At 41.7% G+C, this 26,068-nt stretch overlaps 2 protein-coding genes across 2 annotated transcripts; one reads left to right on the top strand and one right to left on the bottom strand.

Moving 5' to 3' along the window:
• Nucleotides 1–4: 4 nt before the first annotated feature.
• On the bottom strand, nucleotides 5–2,506 carry LOC306969819 (ADP/ATP translocase 2). The gene is made up of 4 exons (XM_079565510.1): nucleotides 2,297–2,506; nucleotides 1,044–1,530; nucleotides 826–966; nucleotides 5–747 (listed from the first exon to the last, which is right to left on the bottom strand). The coding sequence occupies exons 1-4, from the start codon at nucleotides 2,405–2,407 to the stop codon at nucleotides 590–592; spliced, it is 897 nt and encodes a 298-aa protein (XP_079421636.1). The 5' UTR covers nucleotides 2,408–2,506; the 3' UTR covers nucleotides 5–589.
• Nucleotides 2,507–6,503: 3,997 nt separating this feature from the next.
• LOC306969824 (GDNF family receptor alpha-4-like) lies at nucleotides 6,504–25,402 on the top strand. The gene is made up of 8 exons (XM_079565521.1): nucleotides 6,504–6,885; nucleotides 15,117–15,383; nucleotides 15,455–15,547; nucleotides 15,618–15,987; nucleotides 16,461–16,570; nucleotides 17,419–17,553; nucleotides 18,667–18,830; nucleotides 24,693–25,402. The coding sequence occupies exons 1-8, from the start codon at nucleotides 6,849–6,851 to the stop codon at nucleotides 24,897–24,899; spliced, it is 1,383 nt and encodes a 460-aa protein (XP_079421647.1). The 5' UTR covers nucleotides 6,504–6,848; the 3' UTR covers nucleotides 24,900–25,402.
• The last annotated feature ends 666 nt before the right edge of the window (nucleotides 25,403–26,068 follow it).

The following is a 26,068-nucleotide window of genomic DNA, read 5'->3' on the forward strand; positions in this document are numbered from 1 at the left end:
AAAGGGGTCTAGTTGGGTCCTTCCCAGTTTATTCCAACTATGACAAGAAAGGTGCAAAACCAGGGTAATACACAATTTTCAATTTCACTCTTGAGCTTGGTAAATAGTGGTTACATTCTATGTTTCACTGGTTTTCCAAGATGCCAAAGCCATGCTGCGAGCTGGTCAGGGAGTTGTGAGCAAAGTAACACTAGAGGCTAAAGGAGATAAGCACAGGTAAATTTAGCAGAGAGGTGTAATCCACTTGTAGCGTTTCATTAGCCAGTGAACGCTCATCTCGTGCCATTGAGTGGAGACAGGAGATAAATTGTTAGGTTTGTTCCCAGTATAGATTTATTCAGATTGGAACCATACAAATCTAGTGAATAACAGAGGTATCAGTTTTTATTATTGGGAATGACATTGGTAAAGAGGGCGTGGAACGTTTTAAAATCAAAGATGCACAACTTACAGTCAACGAACTGCCATTGCCCACAATGAGTGGTGACATACTATACTTTGTTCCCATAAATAAGGCAGAATGTAGAGTCCACAGAAATGGAAAGATATTACATTTTAGCCAATTTGGACAGTGATGTGACAATAGAAATTACATAACCTTCTTCAGCTCATCGTACAACACCAGCACAAAGGCACCACCCATGCCTCTGAGAACGTTGGACCAGGCCCCCTTGAAGAAAGCCTTACCACCCTCATCACGTGCAATCTTGCGCCAGCAGTCAATTGTGCCAGTGTACATGATGTCAGCTGGAATAAGAAAAGACAGGTTTAAACAATGCTTTAAACAATTGTATGCATGCTCAGCTCATAAATTTTGCAACTGACCTCCTTTGCGTCCAGACTGCATCATCATACGTCTTCGGACAGTGTCGAAGGGGTATGAAGTGAGACCAGCAACAGCTGTCACAGACTGTGCAATCATCCAGCTCACCAAAATGCTGGTATTCTTTGCGTCTGGGAGCATACCTGTAAAACACAAGACAAGAGATCAATAAGCATCGCAGACAGAATGATGGGAAAATCCACAATCCAAGTCCGCCCACCTTTAGCTGTGTCGTAGATGCCAAAGTAAGCAGCTCTGTAGATGATGATGCCCTGCACGGACACATTGAAGCCCTGGTACAAGCCACGCAGACCGTCAGACTTGAAGATCTTCGCCAAACAGTCACCTAAACCGTTGAACTCTCTTCCGGCTCCAGCCTTTCCTACATCAGCGGCCAGACGGGTACGGGCGAAGTCGAGGGGGTACACGAAGCACAGGGAAGTTGCTCCGGCGGCACCTCCAGAGGCCAGGTTACCAGCGAAGTACCTCCAGAACTGGGCGCGCTTGTCAACGCCGTCAAGGAAGATCTTCTTGTACTTGTCCTTGAAGGCGAAGTTGAGGGCTTGGGTGGGGAAATATCTGATGACATTGGCAAGGTTACCTCTCCAGAAAGACAGGAATCCCTGCTCCTTGGGGATACGGACAACGCAGTCGACAATACCCTTGTACTGCATGTCGGCGGTGATCTGCTTACTTGCATGCTGGACCTAAACGATAAATGAAATTATTATTAACCATAGGCCAACAGAGGTCTTGTAATGACCTTGACACCACTTAATAACTTAAGTTGACTTTACAATGACACATGTCAAAAGTTGTTGCACGATACTACATATTGGGCAAAGATCAATTTTCAGTCTAGATGTATTTTAACATATAAATAAAAATAAATGGTCCAGATCAAAAGCCACCCATGAGAAAATCGCAAATGTTCATATGTAATTGTGATCATTGGATTGTCTTAATTAAGAATCAGATGACTGTTTAGGGCCTCATCAAAACAGCAATCTCCTTCAGCTAGCTCCAACCTACAAACATGTTGCATCGTCAAATATTTGGACGATCACTCATGGCGCACAATGCGGTCAAAACTACACATTTTAGCATGTCAAGAGTTGAATGTCCGATTATTAGATTAATAAGGAATTTACGCCATTAGTACATGGTGTGCCAAAGTCGGCTCACAGTTTGTCCTTTGTTAGCTAGCTGCGCCGACTAAGGTTAACGTGGGATGCTAACAGTAGCGGCAAAGCTCCTGTAGGTCATGGCACACTCAAGGATGACCTCAAGGCTTTGGCGACACAACAAGCAAAACTTATAACACAAACCACTCACTATCGCTTTATGCTGTGTTTAAGTTTGTCAGTCATCCATCTGGGAAAGCGACACTAATGGGGCCCATCAAAATCAGTAGACGAGAAAGTGCTAGCCGGTTAGCTGCGGCGCTAGCTACATCCGGAAAAGCAACGTTACCTGAAGGAGAAGCTTGACTCTCTCGATGGGAGCAACGGCTGTCTTGGAGATGGCGGCGGAGATGCCACCAGCCAAAAAGTCCTTGGCGAAGGAAAGTGCCGTCTCGTTCATTGTGCGTTTCTTGGTGTTGCTTTCAGGTTACCAGAACAAGATATACCCCGCTGCCCTTTACGGCTGATGGCCTGCACAGACGAAATGGCCGATTGAAAAGTCTCAACTGGAATTTATGTAAGATGATGGCTCGCGATAAAAAACGTGAGTAGAAATGTGACGTCACGCCGCTCTACACCAATCCGAGCGCGTACAGTAGTGTCGTCGTCACGTGCCCCCGACGCTCATAAATATTCTACTGACTACGAAACTTATATCACATGTCACTACTATTCGCGTCATTCATTCAACGAGCTGATAGATAAGTGCCACAGCTCTCTTTCTGTGACCTATCTGCCTGCGAATACACAAATGCCATGTAGAACAACGCTCCAAAGTAGGCTATAAGCTGTGTGGAACCACTGTGCACTTTAGGGGATGGACTTAAGAGTTGCCTTATGTCAATTAAGACAACTATTAAGCTACTGATGTTGAAACAGATAGGCCTTCAGCCGTTTTAGTGGTGAGTCACTGATAAATTGGCCACATGTCTTGGTGCCAAGCCAAGAGGGTGTTTTACTTTCGGTCCTCATTATTTTATTTCTCTATTTTTTTTGCATTCTGAATACTTTAAATATATAGTAGGCCTACATGCCATCACGGTGATAGTCATATGGCCAATCATGAAAAGATCATCTCTACAGGCAATAGTGAACCGGCAGCCTAATAGCCTAGTTACAGAATTACAGAATTGTGCGCAAAGGTCAACTAGCTTTTGTAGTGGTGACAAAAACTAACTCTCAGACAGCATAAAGGCAGACAGCAATTTGTCTAAAAAAAAAAACCTCTTCCTCACCCTCCGCGGGCGGTCTCTCTTTTTCCTCCTGCTCGGGTCCTCTACCAGAGGCCTGGGAGCTTGAGGGTTCTGCGCAGTATCTTTGCTGTTCCTAGAACTGCACTTTTCTGGACTGAGATGTCTGATGTATTTCCTGGGATCTGCTGGAGCCACTCCTCCAGTTTGGGGGTCACTGCCCTGAGTGCTCCAATGACCACGGGCACCACTGATGCCCTCCAGGTTTTCTCCAGCTGTTCTCTGAGCCCCTGGTATTTCTCTAGTTTCTCGTGTTCCTTTTTCCTGATGTTGAAGTCGCTTGGTATTGCTATGTCGACCACAACGGCTTTCCTCTGCTCTTTGTCCACCACCACAATGTCCGGTTGGTTCGCCATTACCATTTTGTCCGTCTGTATCTGGAAGTCCCACAGGATCTTGGCTTGGTCGTTCTCTACCACCTTTGGAGGTGTTTCCCACTTTGACCTTGGGGTTTCCAGCCCATACTCTGCACAGATGTTCCTGTACACTATACCAGCCACTTGGATATGGCGCTCCATGTAAGTTTTCCCTGCAGCATCTTACACCCTGCAGTTATGTGCTGGATTGTCTCATTGGCCTCTTTGCACAGTCTACACCTGGGGTCTTGTCTGGTGTCATAGATCTGGGCCTCTATTGCTCTGGTGCTCAAGGCCTGCTCCTGTGCAGCCATGATGAGTGCCTCTGTGCTGTCCTTCAGTCCAGCTCTGTCTAGCCATTGGTAGGATTTCTTGATATCCGCCACTTCAGTTATGTTTCGTTGGTACATCCTGTGTAGGGGCTTGTCCTCCCATGATGGGACCTCCAGCACCTCATCTTCTGTTCCCCATAGTCTGAGACATTCACTGATGGATCTTGGAGGTTTCATCCTGGATAGTGGCTCTTACACTCTCTAGTCCTGGGCCTCCTTCCTTACGGCTAGCGTACAGTCTCAGAGTGCTGGATTTGGGGTGGAACCCTCCGTGCATGGTTAGGAGCGTTTGCGTCTTAACATCTGTAATCTGTATCTCATCTTTTGGCCAGCTTATTATTCCTGCAGTGTATCTGATTACTGGCAGGGCGTAGCTGTTTATTTCCCGGGACTTGTTCTTGCCATTGAGCTGGCTTCTTAGGACCTGCCTTACTCGTTGGAGGCATTTGACCGTAGTCGCTTTCCTTGTCACCTCTTCGAAGTTGCCATTTACTTGTGGGATTCCGAGGTACTTGTAACTGTCCTCAAAGTCTGCTATTGTTCCTTCTGGGAGTGAGACCCCTTCTGTGTGGACTACCTTTCCTCTCTGAGTCACCATCCGACCACACTTCTCTAGTCCGAATGACATCCCAATGTCTGCACTGTATATCCGGGTGGTCTGGATCAGTGAGTCGATGTCTCGCTCATTCTTAGCGTACAGCTTGATGTCATCCATGTACAGGAGGTGACTGATGGTGGCCCCGTTCCTGAGTCGGTATCCATAGCCAGTCTTGTTGATTATTTGGCTGAGGGGGTTCAGACCAGTGCTTAATTTGATCCCTAGTTTGGGGGAACGTATTCCCCCAATTCAATTTTTTTCAGGATCTGGCAAAAAATGTATCTGATATAATGGTGTCTAATGAGAGTGTTCCGGCAAATGTTTTGGCCTGTTCCCCCAATCCATCACATCAGACCAAAAGTGTTCCTGAAAAATACTAATTTACAAATTAAGCACTCGTTCAGACCTATGCAGAACAGCAGTGGGGACAGGGACTCTCCTTGGAATATGCCACATTTGATGGTGGCTTGTCATTGGCTTCAAGGGTATATATATATATATATATATATATATATATATATATATATATATATATATATATATATATATATATATATATATATATATATATATATATATATATATATATATAATCAAAATGATCCCGATCAAAAGTTTACAAAACCTGGTGATCTTGGCCTGATTATATGCACACAAGTTGACACAAATGGGTTTATGAATTACAAATGGTAAGCATCCTTAACTGTGATCTGTGTTTGTATTTATTGTGTGTATTAAAGGTCAGTGAGTTTTTGGGCTCCTGACAGGCCCTTGCATCTTTCATCCAGTGCTGCACTGACATTTCTGGTTTCTGAGTCTTTCTGAGGATCTGCAAGAAAAGGTAGTTGAACTGTTCAAAATGGGAAAGGGTTATAAAAGAGATCCACAGTGAAGTCAAGCCTCTAATATAGAGAGTCAACCCACTGAATCAATCAAGTGATTTTTCACACCAGCTAATACAATCACAAGCCTATTTTATTAAATTCAAACTGAAACTTTACATATTCTGTGATAAGCAAGTACATATAAGATAAGATAAGATAAGATAAGATAAGATAAGATAAGATGATACTTTATTGATCTCACAGATATGCCCATCCCATATCAATTTTGTATATTTTTTAAATGGAGAGGACAGGGATGAAGCTCAAAATATAAAAATGAATATCAGAATGGTCCACAGACCCTCATATGCCCATAGCCAAAATGTGCAAATAACCACCGGAGGGAAGCGTAACACATCTTTGCTGCAGGCCCTTTTATTAGTATGACTATACTAATGTCAGTTGGGTAGTATGTTGTTTCCTTTTCTTGAGTAACTTCTGGATCACACATACTCAGACTGATGACAAAAGCAGAGACACAGATGATAGATGGGCAATGTTCGGCTACATTGTTTGAGATTCTTTGGGTTAACCACTAGGAGGAGCTGCTGTGTCGCCAATGATTCCATTTGGACTCGGATAAGAAATGCAATAATGTTTCCTATGTTGCTGTCTTCTTGTTTGTGGGCCTTTTGACGCACTTTCAGCCGCTTGAGCGTTCACTGGCAGGACACTTCGATGGATTTGATTTGATGAAAACCTTTTACCTTTCACCTAACAGCATTCTATATCAGGATGAGTTATTTATCTCTAGTAAATTACAACAACACATATACCTACTTAAAGAACCGCGTGAACTAGTTTGAGCATGAAGATTGGGCTAAATGTTTGTCGATGCCTTCTTAATAATTCGTGTTTTGTTTTTTTTATTGTAAAACATATCGCAGCAAATAGAAATGCCAGCTGTCGAATAACAACTCCAATATGTATGTTTGGTTAGATAAAGAACCGTTGGCGTGAAAAGTCAAAAGTTATGGCTGCAATAAAAAGAAACGAAGCACGCGCCTCTCTGTGATTGTAGATACTTTTACTGGGGACTGTGGAACATCACTGCAACATGTTCAGAGGGTTCCGTGGCCAATCATGTTACGCGCGTAAAAGGACGCGCTTGCACTATGCGCGCGCGCCCCGATCTCAGCTATGACTGGACAACTGTGGAGCTGCCGTGCCACAAAACCAACTCCAAGTACTGCCACCGAGGTCAGAGGGACCGACAGGAGTGGAGCCGAATTAATCCTTCCAAATGTGCGTTATCGGAACATTAATGGGACAAAAAGACACGCGAGAATTTGTGCGCAGGATTCATTTTCGTTAACTTTGAGCAGGGGAAGACGACAAGAGGCTGAATGTGGACGGGTCAGTAAGCTGCGTGGACCTCTTTCCTCTCCTAACTATCCTCAGTGTCAGCACAGGACTGCATTATGATCACTGGACTTCTGCTCTACATCTTCTGTCAGGGTAAGATTGTGATCCCCAATGGCAAAGAGTAAAAATGAAATCAAATTTGTTATACGCTTTTGTATTGCACTGTAGACTCTAGGATGACTAGCAGACTTTACATTGTTTTGCTTTAAGAATGAAATATAACCTGTCTTTTATAACCAGACAACAAAGAAAAGTCAAGTTTGTTTGAGTGGGAAAAACTTGCGACTTCATAAAGAAAACGTAACGTCCTCTACGCTACACTATACTGTTGAGGTCATTTATTAGTTAAGAGCGTGTGGTTTTTAATATATTTCTATTTGGATTTTGCCCAATTAGGGTTGTACATTTTTAGAATATCCATTGATCCGTTCTGTTCATAGTTTATTATTGCTGGATTTTTATTTTCAATATGTTTTTTGTAGCCTACGGGATGTGCATTAGGGATGCAGCACATTCATAACACGTTGATAATCTTTTAATATTTAGTTTGTGTATGAATACTCTTTTAATCTTGTAATAAGGCTTTAATCCTGTATGAATACTGTACTGTACTGTACTTTACTGTGAATTAGTAAAGACGCAATCTTCCATTTACATTAGTAGTAGTATTTTATTTTGTGTTTTGAATTTTTTATTTAGACTATTATTATCATCATACATTTGCTCTAAGGTCCATAACATGATATTTCTTTGTTATGTCCTTGTCCCTGATACTACAATTATATAGAAAATAATACAACATGTTTTAAATTGAAGTGCACCGTATTTGAAACAGCAGCAGACTGTTATCGTGAGCTGAGTGCACTGAGACAGTCAGGTAGAGCTGCCCATTAGAGATTAGTATCCTAAAATGATGAATGCTTTCTCATCTGGATGTCAGAGGCAGCCATAGTTCATCATCCTGTGTGTCAGATGGATGACTGTCATACAGGTGAGCCACGTCCCGACAGCCAATCATCTTCAAGCTCTATTTCACTCAGACGCTCATCATTAGAAATGCTAATTACACTGATTGTCATGAGGCTGATATTGTGCCTAATTGCCAAAAATGGTTGGCATTAATCCGTTAGAATCGTCATTAAGAAAATCTGGAGGTGTAATACGTAGAGATGACTTCTCCGTCTAATGATGCAATGAGTTTCCCATATAGCTGTGACATGTGAACAGTCCATGGACACTGTTCTATTTGAAGCATGTTATTTTTACCATCTAATATGTCTGACCTTGTATATGAGCTGATGACTTAAACAATAACAGTGAGAGATCAGTGCATGACACAGGCTGTCCGCTGTCTGTCATCAGGGATTCTCCAGGAGTCAAAGTTCACTCATGTGTTTGCATAATGCTTTTTGTAATAGTCGTCTAATGTTGTGGCATAATGTTATCAACACATGCCAACAACTTGCACATAATGCGCTGCACTTCCATGAGGCTGAGCAGTCTAAAGGTCTTTGTCCATGCATGTGCGTCACTTGTTCTACTATTTTTTTTATATAGATGTTGTATTTGTGGACTGTATGCAAATTCATCCTCTGTATTTTACCCATCCTGCCACTGGCTAATCTGTCCAGAGCTGCAGGCGACAGCAGTGCAGCTGGAGACTCACCTCCAAACAGTTATACATTTAGTCATTTGTTTTGTTTTGAGTTTACAAGCTTGTCAAAGCACAGTACACTATTGAAGCCACAGCTGCTGGGATAGACTGACAGAAGTGAGGCTGTCAATTCCCTCTGACCCCCATCATCCACTCTTTCTCTCACTCACACACTACACAGTACATTCATATTGCACATAGGCAAGGTGGGTGAAGCGTCTTGCCCAAGGATATAAGATACTGCTCCGGGATCGTGGTTGGTTTTATATATCTGGAACTGTGTACCAGATTTTGGAAAATGCTCTAACCCAGTTTTCGAGCTTTACCTGCCTACCCACCAATAGATGCCATGCCAAGGAGATGCTCTATGGCACAGGTGGGCAAGCTACAACTATTTCGTCCGGGCCTCAACTCTATTTCCACAATATTTTTTTTCCACGCATTTTCCATGCTGAAATGCTGCAGTATATCAGAGCGACCTCTACCATCCCCTGCCAGAGTGGGCTTAAATAGCTCTATCTATTATTTTTTCTTTTCATTCAAAAGTGACAAACTAAAGTTTTAAGTCAATGCAATTTGAATGCAAAGGCGCAGCGAGAAGAGCAATCTTATGATATCTGGTATATTGTAACTTTACAATCATGTTGCATCAGATCTGTTATTCCGCAGTGAGAGAAAGTTGAGCAGAATTAGGTTCAGGTTATTGTTGGTGTGGCCCTCCATTCAGGTTGCTCAAGTGGCCCCATGTAAAAATGAATTGCACACCTCTACTCTGTGGTTTTCACGTCAGCTGTCACTGGCCATAATATGATGCTTGTATGATGCATGTTCAAATATGTTCATTATGTTAATCAACAAATATAGCAGCACCAGTTTCACACTCTATTTTGCATTATTAATCCATGACAGTTTAGCTAGAGGCAGCGGCTCATGTTTAATAACACTCAACAATAGCAGCTTTCCATTGATTTATGTAGCATTAGTAAGTGTGCAGAACCTTTCAAGATCTCATGCATTATTCCTTAGATGTCTTCCTATAGAACTTGGGTTAATTTGGCATAAAAGAGCACATCTGACGGCACTGAAAGAATATATTGAACCTCAGACGGGAGATTTCAACTGAACAGCAGTGAGTGTTGTAGATACTGAAGTGCACTCAAACTTGGGATTTCTCTTTCTCAAAGGCAAATAGACAAATACTTATTTTCATCATTTTGCTTTGATATATTGTAATGTAGCTGTGTTATTAGTTCTCTCAGTGTACAGCAAAGCACTGATCAGGTATAGCATTTTGATCAATGACATGTGGAATGAATAGTACTTTCTTTTCAGATGAATGAAACAAGTGGGCTTCTTGACCTAAAAGAAGCAGAAAAATAGGACACAGATTTGTGTAAGAAGTAGAGCCAATTTGTGATGATGAGTGCATCAGAACAGCAACTGCAACTGGTTATGACTCTTCCGAGTCTGCAGTGGTCATTATCCGTCAAAAGTGGCCAAATGCAGGACAGCGGTGAGCTGATAACAGGCGATGCTGTAATGCTCTAATCTAATACACAAGCTACTGTCACACTTTTCTGTCTAGTGTTTAATCTATGCTCTGAGAACCTCCAACCTTGAGGGTGCTTCTGAGTATTTAGAAAGTGATCAACTCTGATTTATTATTATTTTGTGTGTAAAATGCAAAAAAAAAAAAAAAAAAAAAGCCTCTCAAATTGAATGATAATAATGTATTGGTTTTATACAGTGCTTTTCTGGATACACTGTATTATTCATTCACACCATACTTTTATTACAAAACATTCCAATTAACTGCTTTGAAATAGGGCTGAAACGACTAATAAAGTAATCGACGACCAATCGATTATCGAAATAGTGAAAATGTAGTATTTTTGGTGAAAACCTAGTGGTGTTTTGTACATTGTAAATTTCATGACTATCTGTCTGTGTCTCATCCAATCAGAAGCAGAATTAGCGCAAAAAGCCTCCAACAAACATTTAATTTAAGTTTACTCCATCAACACATCCTCAAGCGGCGCCACTTTAGCTTTATGTGATGAAAAAAATTTAAACAATACAATTTTCCTACACCATTCGCAGCCAAGCGATTAATCGATTAATCGTAAAAAATAATCGTTAGTTGCAACCTTACTTTGAAAATAATAGTGACATTCAGCTTCTCCTATTTAAAAATTGGATATAATTCCAAGCACGTGCTGCTAAGGAAACGCGTACTCCTGTTTGGGAAACACATTGCTCTTTGTTTGGCTCATGACCATAAGCCCCTTCAGCCTCTCTGTTGTGCATTTGATCTCCACTGTATATTATTAGGGGAGCACTCCAACCTCAAAAATCCTGGTTTATCTTGTCTTCTTTATCTCGCCTCCAGACCTCACTCTTCCTTTTCCTCATTTCTGCTGAGCCATTGTCTCCATGTACCGCTTCTAATTCAGTTCCGTTTAGGACGACAGCCCGCAAAGATTAAACTGGCACGCCGCCCATTAGACATTACTCCGATTAAGAAATTGTGAAATATGCCTTCTGAACATGCAATTATTTCACACATTTGAAGTTTTAACACTACGGTGTTAATTAAAATGTCCCCCATAAAACCAAAGATTAGACCATGTTTCTGATTGACACCTCAGCAAAAAGCAGCTGCATTTTCGGCTATTGTCCCAAGCTATTTTTATGTCCTGGCTTGCGCAATGGGCTTCATTGTTTGTATGAGCGCTAACAGTAGTGGCATTATTCAACACATTGTTGTATGAGGGTTGGGAGGAGAGGTAGAGGTCTGAAAAATGTACTGCACTGGTGAGAAGCAGACAGACAGACACCAGATGTATAAGCGTGCATTACTGAGAGAGAGATAGAGACAGTCAGAGAGACAGAAAGAGCCTGTGGAGCGTGATCTGGGTATCAGGAGGACATGCACTAAGCTCTCAGAGAAGATCATAGCATCAACTTGGCTCTGAGTTTGTACTGAAGAGGCCATAGACCACTACAAGCTAATGTGTAAAGCTACACAAAAGACAAGGTAAAGTGGATGTAGATCAGCTTTTTGTGAATAAATGTGAGAGTGTGCGGAGACTAAATAAACAAGTAGAGATGATGGATAGAGAATTCACTGGTAAATAGGCGCTGAAATGAGGAGCCAGTTGCCAGACCAGAGGAAGAGATTTTTGGATATCATGAAAGAGACGTTTTGTAGCCACATGGATCTTGCTTTTTTTTGGAAAAACAAACACAAATAAATGAACAATTGAAACAAGGTCTATAATTTCACACTTGAGAAAAGAATGTGAATATCGTCTGCAGCTGCACTGTTGCTCAAAGGCGGCTCACACTGGCTGCTCTCCACAGTAGACACAGAGCTCATGGCTGGACACTGCTCGTGCCATAGGGGTTACGGTTAAAACCAGAGCTTCAAAGTTGTGCAGCACAAAGAAATTCCGTAGGGCCATCTTCGAAAATTGCTTTAAAGCAATTTGAGACAGTTTTGAACTCCATTTGTGTTTGCCACACCTGCAAAAAAAGAAGGTCCGCGGGCACCTATTGTACTGAGTGTCATAGGCCTCAGGAAAATCACAGGTTTGGGTGAAACATTGTATGTTAAAAAGAAATGAAAGTGGCAGAGGATTCATGGTTTGTGCAGACCTTTGGAGCTCCTGAAACTTTGTCCTTTATGAAAAATAAAGCTATGGTCACTGTCAATCTCACTGAAGAAAAACAAATAACAAAGACAACAATCACACATACAGACACATATTCCTCAGCATAGTATTTGATAACATTATTTGTCTATCCCTAAAGGAACAAGAACAAGGCACTATTACCGTCCTTAAAAAAAAAAGCCAAAAGCCAAATCATTGTGCAACTGGAAACCCTGACAAAGTGGAGCTAAAGTAATAATGTACAGTAAGACAGTCTCTAGTTAAACTATCATGTGGTCTATCTATATCATTATCTTATCAATATGTTGATGAAGACTAAAAAATACATGAAATAAAATAAGGGCTTAATAGAGAAACACAAGATCATTGCTCGCAGCAATGGATCTAAATTTACTCTTTCCCTGCATTATATTAAAAATGTTGAGCATATATTCATAGGTAAAATGTTAATGATTATGTTAAATCATGGGGCTTGGAGCTGATTGGCTGAAAGTAAAAATGCTGAGTATAGGATGACTTTAACTGCATAACAATTCTGAAATGCTGCCTTAACTGCACCGTTTAGGCACAAATCAAGTAAAATGGTTGATTTTCAATCAAAGTTCACCTTAGTTGACCATCTGTTTTCTATGGCTTTTTATATCTTTGAATTTAGCAGGAAACAGACATTTGGCAGATCGGCCTGTGTTGGGCGCACTTAAACTAGACTTTACTCTGGGGACATATGTTTTATAATAGCAGACGAGCTGGTTAAAGAACTTGAATGGAAAGACGTCATTAATATGCAACATAGTGTAATATGTTCCTTTGTTTGAAAATTGGATGCTGCAATATCCTCATTGCAAGAAGCCACAATATTATTGCAAAAATCGCTGAGGTCTTTCATATGACTGAGATTAAACATTTTTATGCTAACATAGCCTAAACAAATGTATGGTTTACTTAAACAAACACGCAAAGGTTTTAGTCATGATTTCTCTCATTTACTTCAATAGTTTATAGTTTATTAACTGAGTGACCCTTGAGATGCACCATCTCGATTCGAGCCATGTTTTGGACTTTTTTTTAAATGGTAGTATTTAGAGTCATGACCCCAACCTACACAGCACATGTAAGAATGTGATTTATGTGCTGCAGCCAGTTTGAAAACAGAAGAATGAGACTGAAGATGGGCAGTGACAGTTCACTTCAGCACTTTCACTTTCTCTGTCATTTCCTTGTGGGGTCTGTGACTTCCTCTCCTTCTGTCCTCATCCCAGTGAATGTATTTCACATATCGGGCTTGTGCCACTCTGCCATCACAAATGTCCTCTCAAGTCAAATTACTGGCCAACAGGCTGCATGCTCCACTGCCCCCTCCGATGTTTGAGGGTTAGAAATAAAATCCGCCAGGCCACTCCACTCGCTGTCCACTATGGGCTTGCACACTTGTATCCAGAGTGCACCCAGTCTCAATCAGATGCATTTCACTAATGCTTCTCATGCCCAGGAAGGGGTCAATAGGCAGAGTTATAGCAACATACAGACATGTGTGTATATACATTTACTATACTTTCAGATTTCACAGATCAGTCAACAGCTTTCATTGATACAATTGTGACTTAGTTTTTGAGAATGACAATAACTACCCCAGTCAGTATGTGCACATATATGGCAGATATGGTCCTCTCTGTGCGGTCTCCACGGTGGGGAGCTGGAAGTCTGCAGAGCTGCTGGAGCGTAGCCTGTGCTCATGATGTGGCTCGTGCCAGAGAAGACGTGGACCTCATGTGGCGTCTGAAATTGCAAAACATGCTGCAGCAGAATTTGATTTTGGGCTTTGCTTTTGACGCCAGTCAGCAGGAGCTTAATCGAAGAGTGGCCAATCAAACACAATGTGTGTGTTTGAATATGAGCTCTTTTATGTGGATTATCTGCATTGTTACAGCGGACTATCAAGTACAGACATACACAGCCATAGAGCTGAGGGTAGACTGGCTTAGTGTTGATGTTACTACAGTGAATGGATTTTATGTGCAGTTACGGTGACAGAACATTATTGAGGAAATAAGGAAATAATGCACAAAATACAAAACTAGAAATGTTATCTCCAGACTAATCACTGCCTAAAGTGTCATTTGCGGAGACAATTGTGTGTCACATTTAAATTAATTTCCTGATCATAAAAAATCTATTTCCATGAAAAAGCGTCTATTCACTATTGTGAGTCTCAACACTAATAATGAGGGGGAAAATGAGTTGTGGTCCCAGCTTCCTCTATTCTCTAGAAAACGCTGCCAGTCACACACCATTCACTACTTCACTATAACAATCCGCTGACAATGACACCCAGCATGAGATTACATTTGTCAAGACGTTCTTTAAAATACTGCAGTTCTTCCCTTTTTTAAAGAATCATTAAACAGGGTGTAAGTAAGCGAAGGGCAAGAAGAGACATTCTTCTTGCCCTTCTTCTTGGACACTCCGAGTCCTGGCAAATTGTCGGAGCCAGGACTCGGAGTGTTCTCTGAATATGGCAGCAACCTTATTCACTAGACCACAAAATGTTGCAGTTCATAATTGTAAAATAACATGGAGAATTAGAAAACACAGATATAATGTCTACAGAAAACTGAATAAAGGCTTTTTGCCTTTTACTTTGCCAGCGTAATTCACGGAGGTAAGATAAACTTTATTGTCACCGAGAGGAAACTGTAAAATGATGCTGAAGGATGAGCTGAGTCTGTACTGGACTGTGGTGAACTTGAGACCAGGACGAAGTGTTTGAAGGATGCACCGTTCACCCCATACTCAGCTGTGAGTGCACTTCCTATTCTGTACCAGGCGTGAACTGAGAAACGGCTTTGAGCAACTCTCCTAAAATATTCAGCACAAAGATAGTAAGACATAATAAAGTAAAAAGAAAGCAGGATACTTTTTGAGTCAACCTGGGACCTCGGAGTGCCTATAGATCACCTACAGCCTTGTGCTAACCCATGCCTAACCCCCTGTGACAGGAAGTGCTCTGGTCTCTGCCTCTCTGGACTGTGTGGTGGCGGAGCAGGGCTGTGTGCGGGACCAGTCCTGTATGGGACACTACCGGCTGCTGGAGTACTGCGCGGCTGAGGAGGCTGTTTCTCCACTCGCATCAGATGCTCGACTCGAGTGCCTGGAGGCCCAGCATGCACTGCAGTATTACCGCCCCCTACAGGTGTGCAAGTGTCAGCGTGGCTCCCGCAGAGAGGACCACTGCCTGAAGGTCTACTGGACAGTTCGATTTGCAGGTGCAAACAGTCACTTGCATTTGTTGAAACAAAATTGTACATGTTTTTAAATAGAGTAATTGTTATTTCAGCATACGAAGAGTATGAGATATCTCCATATGAAGAACTGAAGATCAACTTGGTGAGAAACATTGAGATGTCACAAATGGCCTCAATGATGTCAGGTACAGTCGCTCTCACACCATTCTCCCATCTACATGATGAATGACATTCTGACCTGTGACACCTCTGCAGCCTCCTCTGTGTCTGTGGACGGGCAGAACCAGTGTCTGAAGGCGGCGCAGGACTGTGGCCTGTATGAGAAGTGTGGTTCCCTGCGCTCTGAGTATGTGGTGGCCTGCATTAAGAGATCCGGCCTCTCCGACAGCGGCTGCAACCGCCAGAAATGCCACAAAGCCTTGAGGCGCTTCCTGGAGCGTGTCCCAGAGGAGTACAGCTTCGCCCTGCTCTTCTGCCCCTGCTCTGACACTTTGTGTGGCGAGCGGCGACGCAAAACCATTGTCCCATCATGTTCTTATGAGGAGATGGTGAGGGGTGAGGAGAGAGCGGGCAAACCCAACTGTCTGAGCCTACACAACTACTGCTCCAAAGATGAACTGTGCAGGTAGGACGCTCAAAAGTCCTGGCTTGCTCTGAGTGAGAAGCTTTTCTAAACTTTACTGTGCTAAAGCACTCCAAGAGCTGGGTGCTCATTCATTTTTGGAACTTTTTTGTGAATAAGAAACACATCTCTGCTCTTTGTAAATTTACTTTGAATCATCTACAAAAACAAAACATAAAAAATGATGTTTACATTTAACTGACCATCATATTCAATCAATGAATTAAAAATTGGCAATGTCTGTTACAGAGATCTTTAGTGTTAGATGTTCAGGCACTTCATCCTGGCAGCGAACAACACAGTATCGGATTTATGCAGCTGTGCTGCAGGTGTGTTTGTTGGTTTGTTTTCAGTCAATGTAAAATCCCAAAATGCAAAGGAAAACATCCACTTGAAATTGCAAACCTTCCTCTCCAGCACTTTCAAACCAAATGTTGCCTTCTCTTTTATAATTGTTTGTTTGTTGTGTGTGTTAGGTCGCGTTTTGCCGATTTCCAGCAGAACTGCCAGCCATACCCCCAGTCCCCCTCTGGATGTGTGCGCGAGAGCAGAGCCATGTGCCTCAAGGCCTATGCTGGACTCATTGGTGGGTTTCCATAGTGATAACAATAAATCAAGGAAACACTTTTCTTTACAGCACAGTAATAAAGGCAATAGAATGCCTATAAGTGTTGCCATATTGCCTTTGCTCTGCCCAACCCCAGATCTCAGAAGCTGAGCAGGAAGGGCCTGGTTGGTACTTGGATGGGAGACTGTTTGGAAACACCAGGAGGCTTGGCTGGATGTAGAGTGAGTGAGTGAGTGAGTGAGTGAGTGAGTGAGTGAGTGAGTGAGTGAGTGAGTGGTCGGAGGGGCCGATGGCACAGACTGGCAGCCTCGCTTCCGTCAGTCTACCCCAGGGCAGCTGTAGCTACAAAAACAGCTCACCACCACCGAGTATTGAGTGAATGAAAAACATTTGCATTTTCTAGTTAATAACATGGAAACAATATGCATTATTCCCAGTGCTCCCTTTAGTGACCATGCCATATTCGTCCTATCACCATGTTATGCCTAAACCGCAAACCATAGGTAACAATCCAGCTTGGATTAGATGCAGTACTTCTCTGTACTTTAATAAATGGTGTGCTGAGTTGGCTGCTCTTAAACTTGCCTGCCGTCAGTTTCCAAACTCAATTTCAAATTTCCAGAAAATGACCTCGATGTCGGGATTTCTTTTTTTGTTTTCACATTCTTTCCCAAAAGCGTAATATTGTGCACCGGCAATTATTGATATCAAGTGTCAAAGAGTGGACACAGTGCCTCCCCGGGGATCTAATATTGCTGTCTTGTCTCTGCACAGGTGTGAGTTGGAAATGAAAACAGGAAGTATTGAGTTAAAAGTTTTTTTTCTATAGCTCGAGTAATATCCATTGGTTTTCAATCCATGTGTAGGTACCATTATGACTCCAAACTACGTGAGCAACAGCAGCACAGAGGTGTCGCAGTGGTGCACGTGTGAGGGCAGCGGGAACGAGTGGCAGGGCTGTCAACGCATCCTCAACATGTTTACGTCCAACATCTGTCTACGTAAGTTCAGCAAAGTTCAAACAACGAAGAGCTTTGAGCTGTGCATCAGTGTATACTGATCAAGTGTAAGCAATGTACGGTTATGATATGCTTGATTCCATTATACAAGATGGGACCACGACTATGATATTGATTAAAACTCATAGCTTTGCTCACCCAGACGTCATAACAATCTCAAAGCCTGAGCCCTGATTATTTCCTTGCATCCAGCAGTAATTGGAGTGGCAGGCTCGCTGTCCCGGTGTGATAGTGACAAGGGAAATGCTACCTTTCTGCCATCATCTCATCGAAACAAAATTTATCTGCTCTGAGCGTTTTATAATGTGCATTAATACAGAATTTAAATGAGGCAGGTTATAATTATTAGAAAGTGCAAATCGGAGGACCATTTAAGGCTTTTTTTTCAGAGATCCCCTCCTCTATTTGGCCGACTGCCAGATGTGATTAGGCCCTTCCAAGTCTCCAGCGTCGATAAATCCTTCATCTGAATCTGGTAAACAGAAAGTGACTTCACGTTGAGCCTTGGCCAAAAAAGTAGCACAACATTTAGAGATATACAAACAGTATTGGAAAAATCTACTGGGGAAACTATTTAGTAATGGATTTTAAAGCTATGATTAATGAAAGAGACAAATGGAGCATCTGTTTGTTTGGAAGACGTTGTACAAATTATTAAACACTCTATATGCGGCGGGTTCGAGTCAGTTTTTCTGAATCCAAGAACTGACAATGACAATTACAAAATGTAAATTATCTTGAAACTACCTTGATACTTGGTTTGTTATAAGATACAAACATCATAGGATATGGATATGATTAAATCCTTTCTGAAAGAACAAACTATTGTTATCAAGAAACCTTCTTTTGAGGTTACAATTTCCGATATAACTCTGAATGAAATCTTGCTTTCAAAAGGTAGTCATAAAAAGTGTTATTCCAATGACTCGATTTGTGACTCTAAACTCACCAATACACCATGAAGTGCCTGTGCGGTGTTCACTCCACTATGCAGACACCAAGCTAATCTTCGAGCCATCACTTCAGATATTCCCCGCGACGCCTTGAGGATAAATAATCACTTAATGACTCCAACCCCTGCTGCGTGTGTTTCAGGGAGTGCCATCAGCTCGATGGGGGTCTCCGCTGCTCCCCCTCCTCCTCCTCCTCCTCCTCCCCCCTCAGCGGAGAACACGGCGCTACCGGCCTCACAGCCATCTGAGCGCGTGCACCTAGAGAGGCTCCACATCAGCCACAACACCGTCCCGCACTCCAACAGTGTAAGTGCCCTCTGTCACCTCAGGCGCCCGAGGCAGTCCTGTTCATATTGTTGAGGATTAGCTGGAGGTGTTTGCAGCAATGCGCTCAAGCCGTACACTGGCATTCATTATTATACACTCCCTTTGACTTAGAATAGCTTGAATCATTCAGCAATCCCTTTAACAGCACCAAACCTTTTATGTGATATTCTGTTGTTTATTCAAAGGTAAAAGGGTTTGGGATCCTGCACTTAAAGAGGGGGTATTATGCTTTTTTCAGCCACATAGCACCAGTCTATGGCACACTACAATGATGACGAAACCTTCTGTTGGTCTGTAAATGCAGTAAATTAGAATAACTGCCTTGTATAAAATTGCTCTTTCAAAATGGCGGTAGCAAATGACTTGAAATAGGCCTCTGTCTCTTTAAGAACCTCTGACCCTTTCCGACACGCCCCCTCCACACGCTGTCTGTGGCATCACAACAACACTGCGCTCGTTGTCTCAAGTATTGAAACTACGATCGGTGCATTTTAATTTTTATTGTTGGAAAGGAGCTACTGTTTATCACTTTGTGAACAATGGCCACACCGGATATTATTTGGAGACAAACCTTCCACACCGGACGCTTGGAAGGGGCTCTTGCCTGAAAAATAACTGCTGTTTGGAGGCTATCTCTTTGCATCTGCCATGCCCTATGGATCTCTAACTATACCCCCATGGACGACACCAGGATCTGCAGGAGCCCATACGATTCAAAGACGGACATTATCTGTGCAGGTGGACAGTGGTTTTTCGAGGTTACCCGTTAGCTTGTTATAATCGACTACAGCTCATTGTTGATGAAAAGTCTGCAATAAACCACAAATGTGTAAAGCCAGGCTCATTGTGTGATCATCGTAAAGGCTGCTTCAAGTAGTTGCCTGCTTTATTGACGTTATTTGTGCATAATATGCTGCCTGTTTTCAATGAATGTTGTGAAGGTTGTTAGCTTGTCGTGGCTAATAGTGCCTTAGCTCCGGGAGAAAACCACTCGGCTACGACTCACTGTAGATGAAATGTGAGCAATAAACTACAAAATCAACAAGCCCGGCTCCGTGTGTGATCATCATAAAGGCTGCTTCAAGCAGTTGCCTGTTTTAGTGGCGTTTTTAGTGCATAATATGCTGCTTGTATTCAGTGAATTTTCCCGTTAGCTTGTCGCGGCTAGCTTGTTAGCTCCGGGAGAAAGCCACTCGGCTATGACCCATTGTAGATGAAATGTGAGCAATAAACTTCCAAATCAACAAGCCTGGCTCCGTGTGTGATCATTGTTAAACGGTTCTTTATGTGTGTGGTGGTTTTATTGACTTTATGTGTGCATATTTCTCGTTTTCACGTGATGACTCGAGGTTTAGCTTAGCATTAGCTTTCTCCGGAGGCTCTGTGCATCATCAAGGCCCAGCGCAGAACCAGACACTGAAATAAGCGTTCTTGTCACCGGTTTTAATCCTGGGTGTTTCGGTAACAGAAACACTGATGTGTGTCTTTGTAAAAGTCTGCTGTGGCTCCGGTTCACAACACATGAAGCTAATCCTCCATGATGACTCTGTTTACATCTTAGGGCTAGACACTGCGGGGAGGGGGTTCTGCTGAGGAGCAGTGGTTGGTTACTCGGCTGGTGACGAAAGGTTGGAGGCGTATCCTGGAGGTCGGAGGCGTTTCCTGAAGGAATCAGGCGTTTTATCCCTAAAATGGCCGCCATCGGAGTTTTTACAGATTACTCGAAAATACGTGAATGTGCTAAGGCAACACTTCAGGCATGTTTTTAATGAGGGAATGACTTAATAACATGATGTAAAGCTTGAAAAAGTCGATTTTGCATAATACCCCCCCTTTAAAGGATGTACTGTGTCTACAAGTGCAATGCAAAAATAAATGCACCGTTTATAGAATGGCTCTTTTAAACTTTTTATAACCAAGGCAGATGACATAGAATTAAGCATGGACTTAGAAGAGCATCTTTTACCAATAAGGATGTAGGAACTACAAAGGAGCAAAGAGTATTACAGGACTGTCATACATTTTCTCCATAGTATTCTTTTAAAGTGCATTTGACAGGTTTTAAAGCAGTACTAAGTAACGTTTTTACCTTAATAAATCCTTTTTGTAGTCCTTGTGGGGGTAATACAAGTGTTTATGGGATGATCAGGGGGTCTTTCATCTCCCCCGGTGTCTCTGGCCAGAAAACCAATTGACTGACACCGGACTGGAGCAACCAATACACACTAATGGAATCATGAAGAAGAAGCTGACATGCTAACGGGCAAAGCTAACTGCGGACAAGAGTCACTTTAAACAGTATTTACAGCCGAGTTTGAGTGAAAAAAATATTTCCATTGTATAATTGGATGTACAATATCCCTCTTTCCCTTCGCCTTTTCTTTCAGTGTAGTATTTACTCTCCAAGACAATTAATAAGTTAAAAAATCGCAACTTGCTACGACACCTGCAGTTGCGCTTATGGCCTCTAGGGGCAAGAGTTACTTAGTACTGCATTAATGTTTTTGAAAATATGGCTTATTTAGATTAATAACATCTGTTGTAATTAAATAATTATCATTTTAATTCAGTGAAGCCGCAAATTAACGAAGGAAAGTTATTTTTATTTGAAGTTTCAAGCTGCTGACAGGAAGTGACATAGATAGAGGTAAAGTTCCACAGCAGTTTGACTCATTTCCCATTGACATAACATGGTTGGCACGGCAACAGTTTAAAATTATTGTCCTCTATCTATATCACTTTCAGTCAGTGTCCAATAAGGAAGTGAAACTATAAATATCACAGACGCTAAAGAAAGCTGTGTACAAACTTTAGCAAAATCTTAAATATAATTGTGTTAACTATGTTTTAGCAAAATGTGTCATGTGTCATGTTCACTTTAAGTGTAGGTGAAGATTCTCATTCATCAATTGTAGCCTGCTTTTATGATTTTTTAATTATTATTCTTGATTGATCAATTTTGATTGTTTTGATTAGATTTCAAAAAAATAATAATAGAATAAATACATGTAGCTGATTCATGAACTTAGACACAGATTTTGTCCATCCATTGACTTAAATCTGTCTTATTTCTATGTATTCTTTATTTTTTTCTGTTTTATTCTTATTTCTTTTTTTAATGCATTTTTGTTTCTGTTTTTATTTATTGTTTTAGACTCATTTTAGTGGCGGAGCTAATTTGTCTTGTTTTGGTTTCATCGTTTTTGTGTTTTCGTGTGCAGCACTTTGGAAACGTTTTGTTGTTTAAATGTGCTACAAATAAAGTGGATTGGATTGTTGCTGCCAAAGAAATGGCTGTAAACCTGGCAATTGATGATTTTTGAGACTGACCAGAGTAGAGATCGTGTTTGACTAAATTTCGAGTAATTGCCCTGCCCCAAGTTTAACCAGAAACATGAACTCCATGGTTTGTTTGAATCTTACAGTTGTGGAGTCACTCATTAATTCTCTGCATATATTCTGAACGATCGTTTTAAGGAAAGTCTCTACACTGATATATCAGACAATAACTTGATGCCTTGGTCTGGGACATCTATAACCATTTTAATTCTGAGCTTTGTATTGTGTTGAACAGCCACAAATGTCCTCAATTCAAAGAAAGTTCAATACTGGAAAACACTGCCATTTGTAAGTGCAGAGGTAATAGGAAGCCGCTTGTCGTGTAACACCACAGCTGGGCAGTGAGTGTGAAGTGCAGACAGCTGCTTCCTGAGGGACCAGTGCTACTGTAGTATTGTTTACCTGCTCTTCAACAGTCCACAGTGCAGCCCCATGTGCAGACCTTTGTGCGCACTGACATGAAACTGTTTGTATTTCCATCAGACATCGCACACTGAACACGGGGGGGAAATTGGCTCCTCGTCAAAAAAGTGTCCAATATATTTTATTTGTGTCTGGGGCATATGCCAATATTGAGTAATTGTTTAGCGAAGCGTTTTTTGTTTTGCTTTGTTTTTTCAGGTCAAAGAACCAGAGCACTTTAAGAGTCTAAATGATGAGTAGGGTCGTATTAAAAGACAGATCCTCGCTGACAGCTTCATTTCCACTGTTGTTCCTATTTTATGGAATTGCATTATGGGTATCTGCTGATTCAAATTCTCTGGAGCATTTAATTATGAATGACCGAAGCAGGAAAAAACCTTTAATATTTGCTGCAGTAAAAGTATGGCTCAGTGGCTGCATAAACTCTACACATATGCACAGATACATATATTATAGGATGGTGCAATCATCTGCAGCTGGATTTGAATCGCAATTTGAAAGGTTGCCATTATCAAACAGCAGTAAATCCTGTCTGTCTGTGTCTTGTCTGCTCACCTGTAGCTCACACCTCAATGAACATGTTCTGAAATTCACTGTATATTTATTGTATGTCATTCATTTTCAGTCGTCTCTCAAAAGTCCATGATCCTCATAGTGTTTGAAATGACCACTGTGAGCTTGACTTTAAAGCATTGTTTGCCAACCCTAATACTTGTCGCAGAAATGGCAAATAGATATTTCTACAAGATTGCACAATCCTACTGGCAGACATAATTTTCTGCGCGACTCTGAAGATCAATAACAGCTCCAAGTGTTCCCCTTGTCTTATATTGCCTTTGTGGAGAAAATCCACTTGGGACAAAGCGTTCTTTCACGGGTTAACAATACCCCATGTAATACAGTGGTCAGTGTTATTCACTTATTCTGAATGATAGCTGATGATAAAAGTTGCTATTAATAAGGTCTGGAAAGCACGAGTCACCCCATGGTCCCATTATACTTGATAGAAATGCACAAAGTGAATACAATAGCAGCTTCACCTTAATGCGATTCACAATGGGAAAGCATCAAAAGGAGCTGATTCAGGACTTCCACTGGCTACATCTTATATCAGGGTTATTGCAGATTTCCTACAAAGCCGCCGGTATTGGGTTCATTTGTGACCACAAAGCCTGCATGATTTTGGGGAGAAAAAAATGTACATAGTGCAAAGCTAAACTTGAAATTTAGGGGCTACAATGGACTCGGACGTGGCATTTAACAGCCACATTAGGTCAAGAACATCAGCTGTCTTTTATCATTTAAGAAACATTGGTAAAATCAAAAGTGACTAGACTTGGAGAGATGAATACATGTGTTTGTCTCCAGGTTAGACTATTGTAATGGCCTGCTTTTGTATTAGTTAAGTGTGACTAACATTAATAACTACTTAAAGAGACTAGATGCAAGTTGGTCATTTTATGCTCACTACTGCCACCTCAGTCTCTATATTGAGCTCATGCATGACGGCACTTCGGACTGAATTAACAACTTTTTGAGTGCTTTTTTTGTGGTGAATAGGTCTGGGCTCATTCTACACATTAGGACATTGCTGGAACATGTAGGGGGAGGAAAATACATAGTTTTAAATTTTTTTAAACTCTGTATAGTCCCTTTAAGAACTATTCCTTATGAGTTGAGGCATTAACTATAGTAGTTAAGCAGTTATTAAGTTTTATTCCCTCTTAACTAATTAATTGTCAACACATCATTTATTAAGGCTAAATAAGGTGTAGTTATTATAAAGTGTTACCAAAGTATCACCATATTAGTCCAGTGCTCAGGTTTCTGCACTGGCTTCCTGTTGCTCAGAGAATAGATTTTAAAATAGCTTTTAAAATCGTTTGGCCAGTGCGATTTTCAACACCTGTGCACTGGGATGTGTCACTGATCTTTGGCCCTTCTTTAGAGTAGAATTAGTTTTAGTTGCTTTTTTATAATAGTTTTAACTTTTAACCTAACTTTTCCTTCTCTTCTCCGCTCCACACTCGACTTCTTTAGCTAATTGGGGATAAAGTTCCTGTGCCCCTTTTATTTCAGATGGAGGACAGAGAGAGCGAGGCAGAGACCGAGCAAGAGCACAGAAGCAAAGAGTTCAATGTGATCCCGCCGTACTCGGAGAAGGACTCGAACATGGACTCAGGAGCTCAGGGCAGTCAGCAGGGAACGGCTGACCGACCACTGCCTGCACTGCTGCTGATACTGCTACCCCTGTCCATCCTGCAGTGGGACTGTTGGTGCTACTGAAAAGTCCTAATCACTTGTGGCAAAAATGGACCACTCCAACTGAACACCTATTTTTAATTTGTAAATAAATGTGTCTTTATGCCACAATTGCTGCTGTCCGTCATAAAGATATCCTTTGGAGGTAACGAATCACCTGTCTCCACTGTGTTCCAATGTACCTCTGTCACCAATTGTGAAAGCTTGGGACAGGCACAAAGTACACTGTGTGACTTCATTATGCATTGTAATTATTAGAGTAGAAGTTTCCAAAGATATCAACTCAACTTTGTGTTGTTTTAGTTGAAGACATTTCCCGCCATCCACAGAGGCTTCTTCTACTCTCGATCTCAGCAAAAGCGAAATGTCCTCCCGTCAAATAGCCCATCACACTTTGGAAACTTCTACTCCGATGGTGAACTCCTGGATGAGTGAGAGACTACACAAACGTGTTGTAATTATGCAGATACAGCAAAATTAAGTTGTTAACATGCACTTAAAGATGCATTATGCAACTTTTTATGTGGAAAAAAGTTCATATTTGTGAGTATGTGACCTTGACCCAGCGGCTGTATGAGTGGTCAGCACATGGCAACTTTACTTTTCATGGGGCGACGATGACGCAGATAGTAGAAGGGGTTGTCTTGTGACTGGAGGGTCGGTGGTTCGAATCCCGCAGAGACACACTGTCATTGTGTCCTTGGACAAGACACTTCACCCACCTTGTGTACAGTGGTGTGTGAATGAGAATGTGACTGGGTGACTGGTTCCTTGATGTGAAGAGCTTTGAGTGCCTAAAACAGGTAGACATGCGCTATATAAATGTGACCATTTATCAGTTGGTAGAGAGGGTCGTCTCATGATCAGAAGGTCGGGGGTGCATCTTCATCCTGAAGATCATTGAGTGCTTGGGCAAGACACTTCACCCACCTTGCTTCCAGTTTCTGTGTATCAATGAGTGTGATTGGGTGACTGGTTCCTTTGTGTAAAGTGCTTTGGACCTGATGAAGGTAGAAAAGTTTGCGTGGGCGCCGCCATGAATTGTGCCCGCCCCTTTTCTCCTATCTGTTAACATGGGACTGGGGAAGTCCACATAAAATCAGTAACTACACGAAAACAAAGCCGTTTTTCAGCCGTGGAGAGAAACGGTGCAGATGAACATTGGCCATTTTACACAAATCAATCGACTAAAC

The sequence above is a fragment of the Gobius niger genome (assembly GCF_951799975.1).
Source record: "Gobius niger genome assembly, chromosome: 11".
NCBI classification, from domain to species: Eukaryota; Metazoa; Chordata; class Actinopteri; order Gobiiformes; family Gobiidae; genus Gobius; species Gobius niger.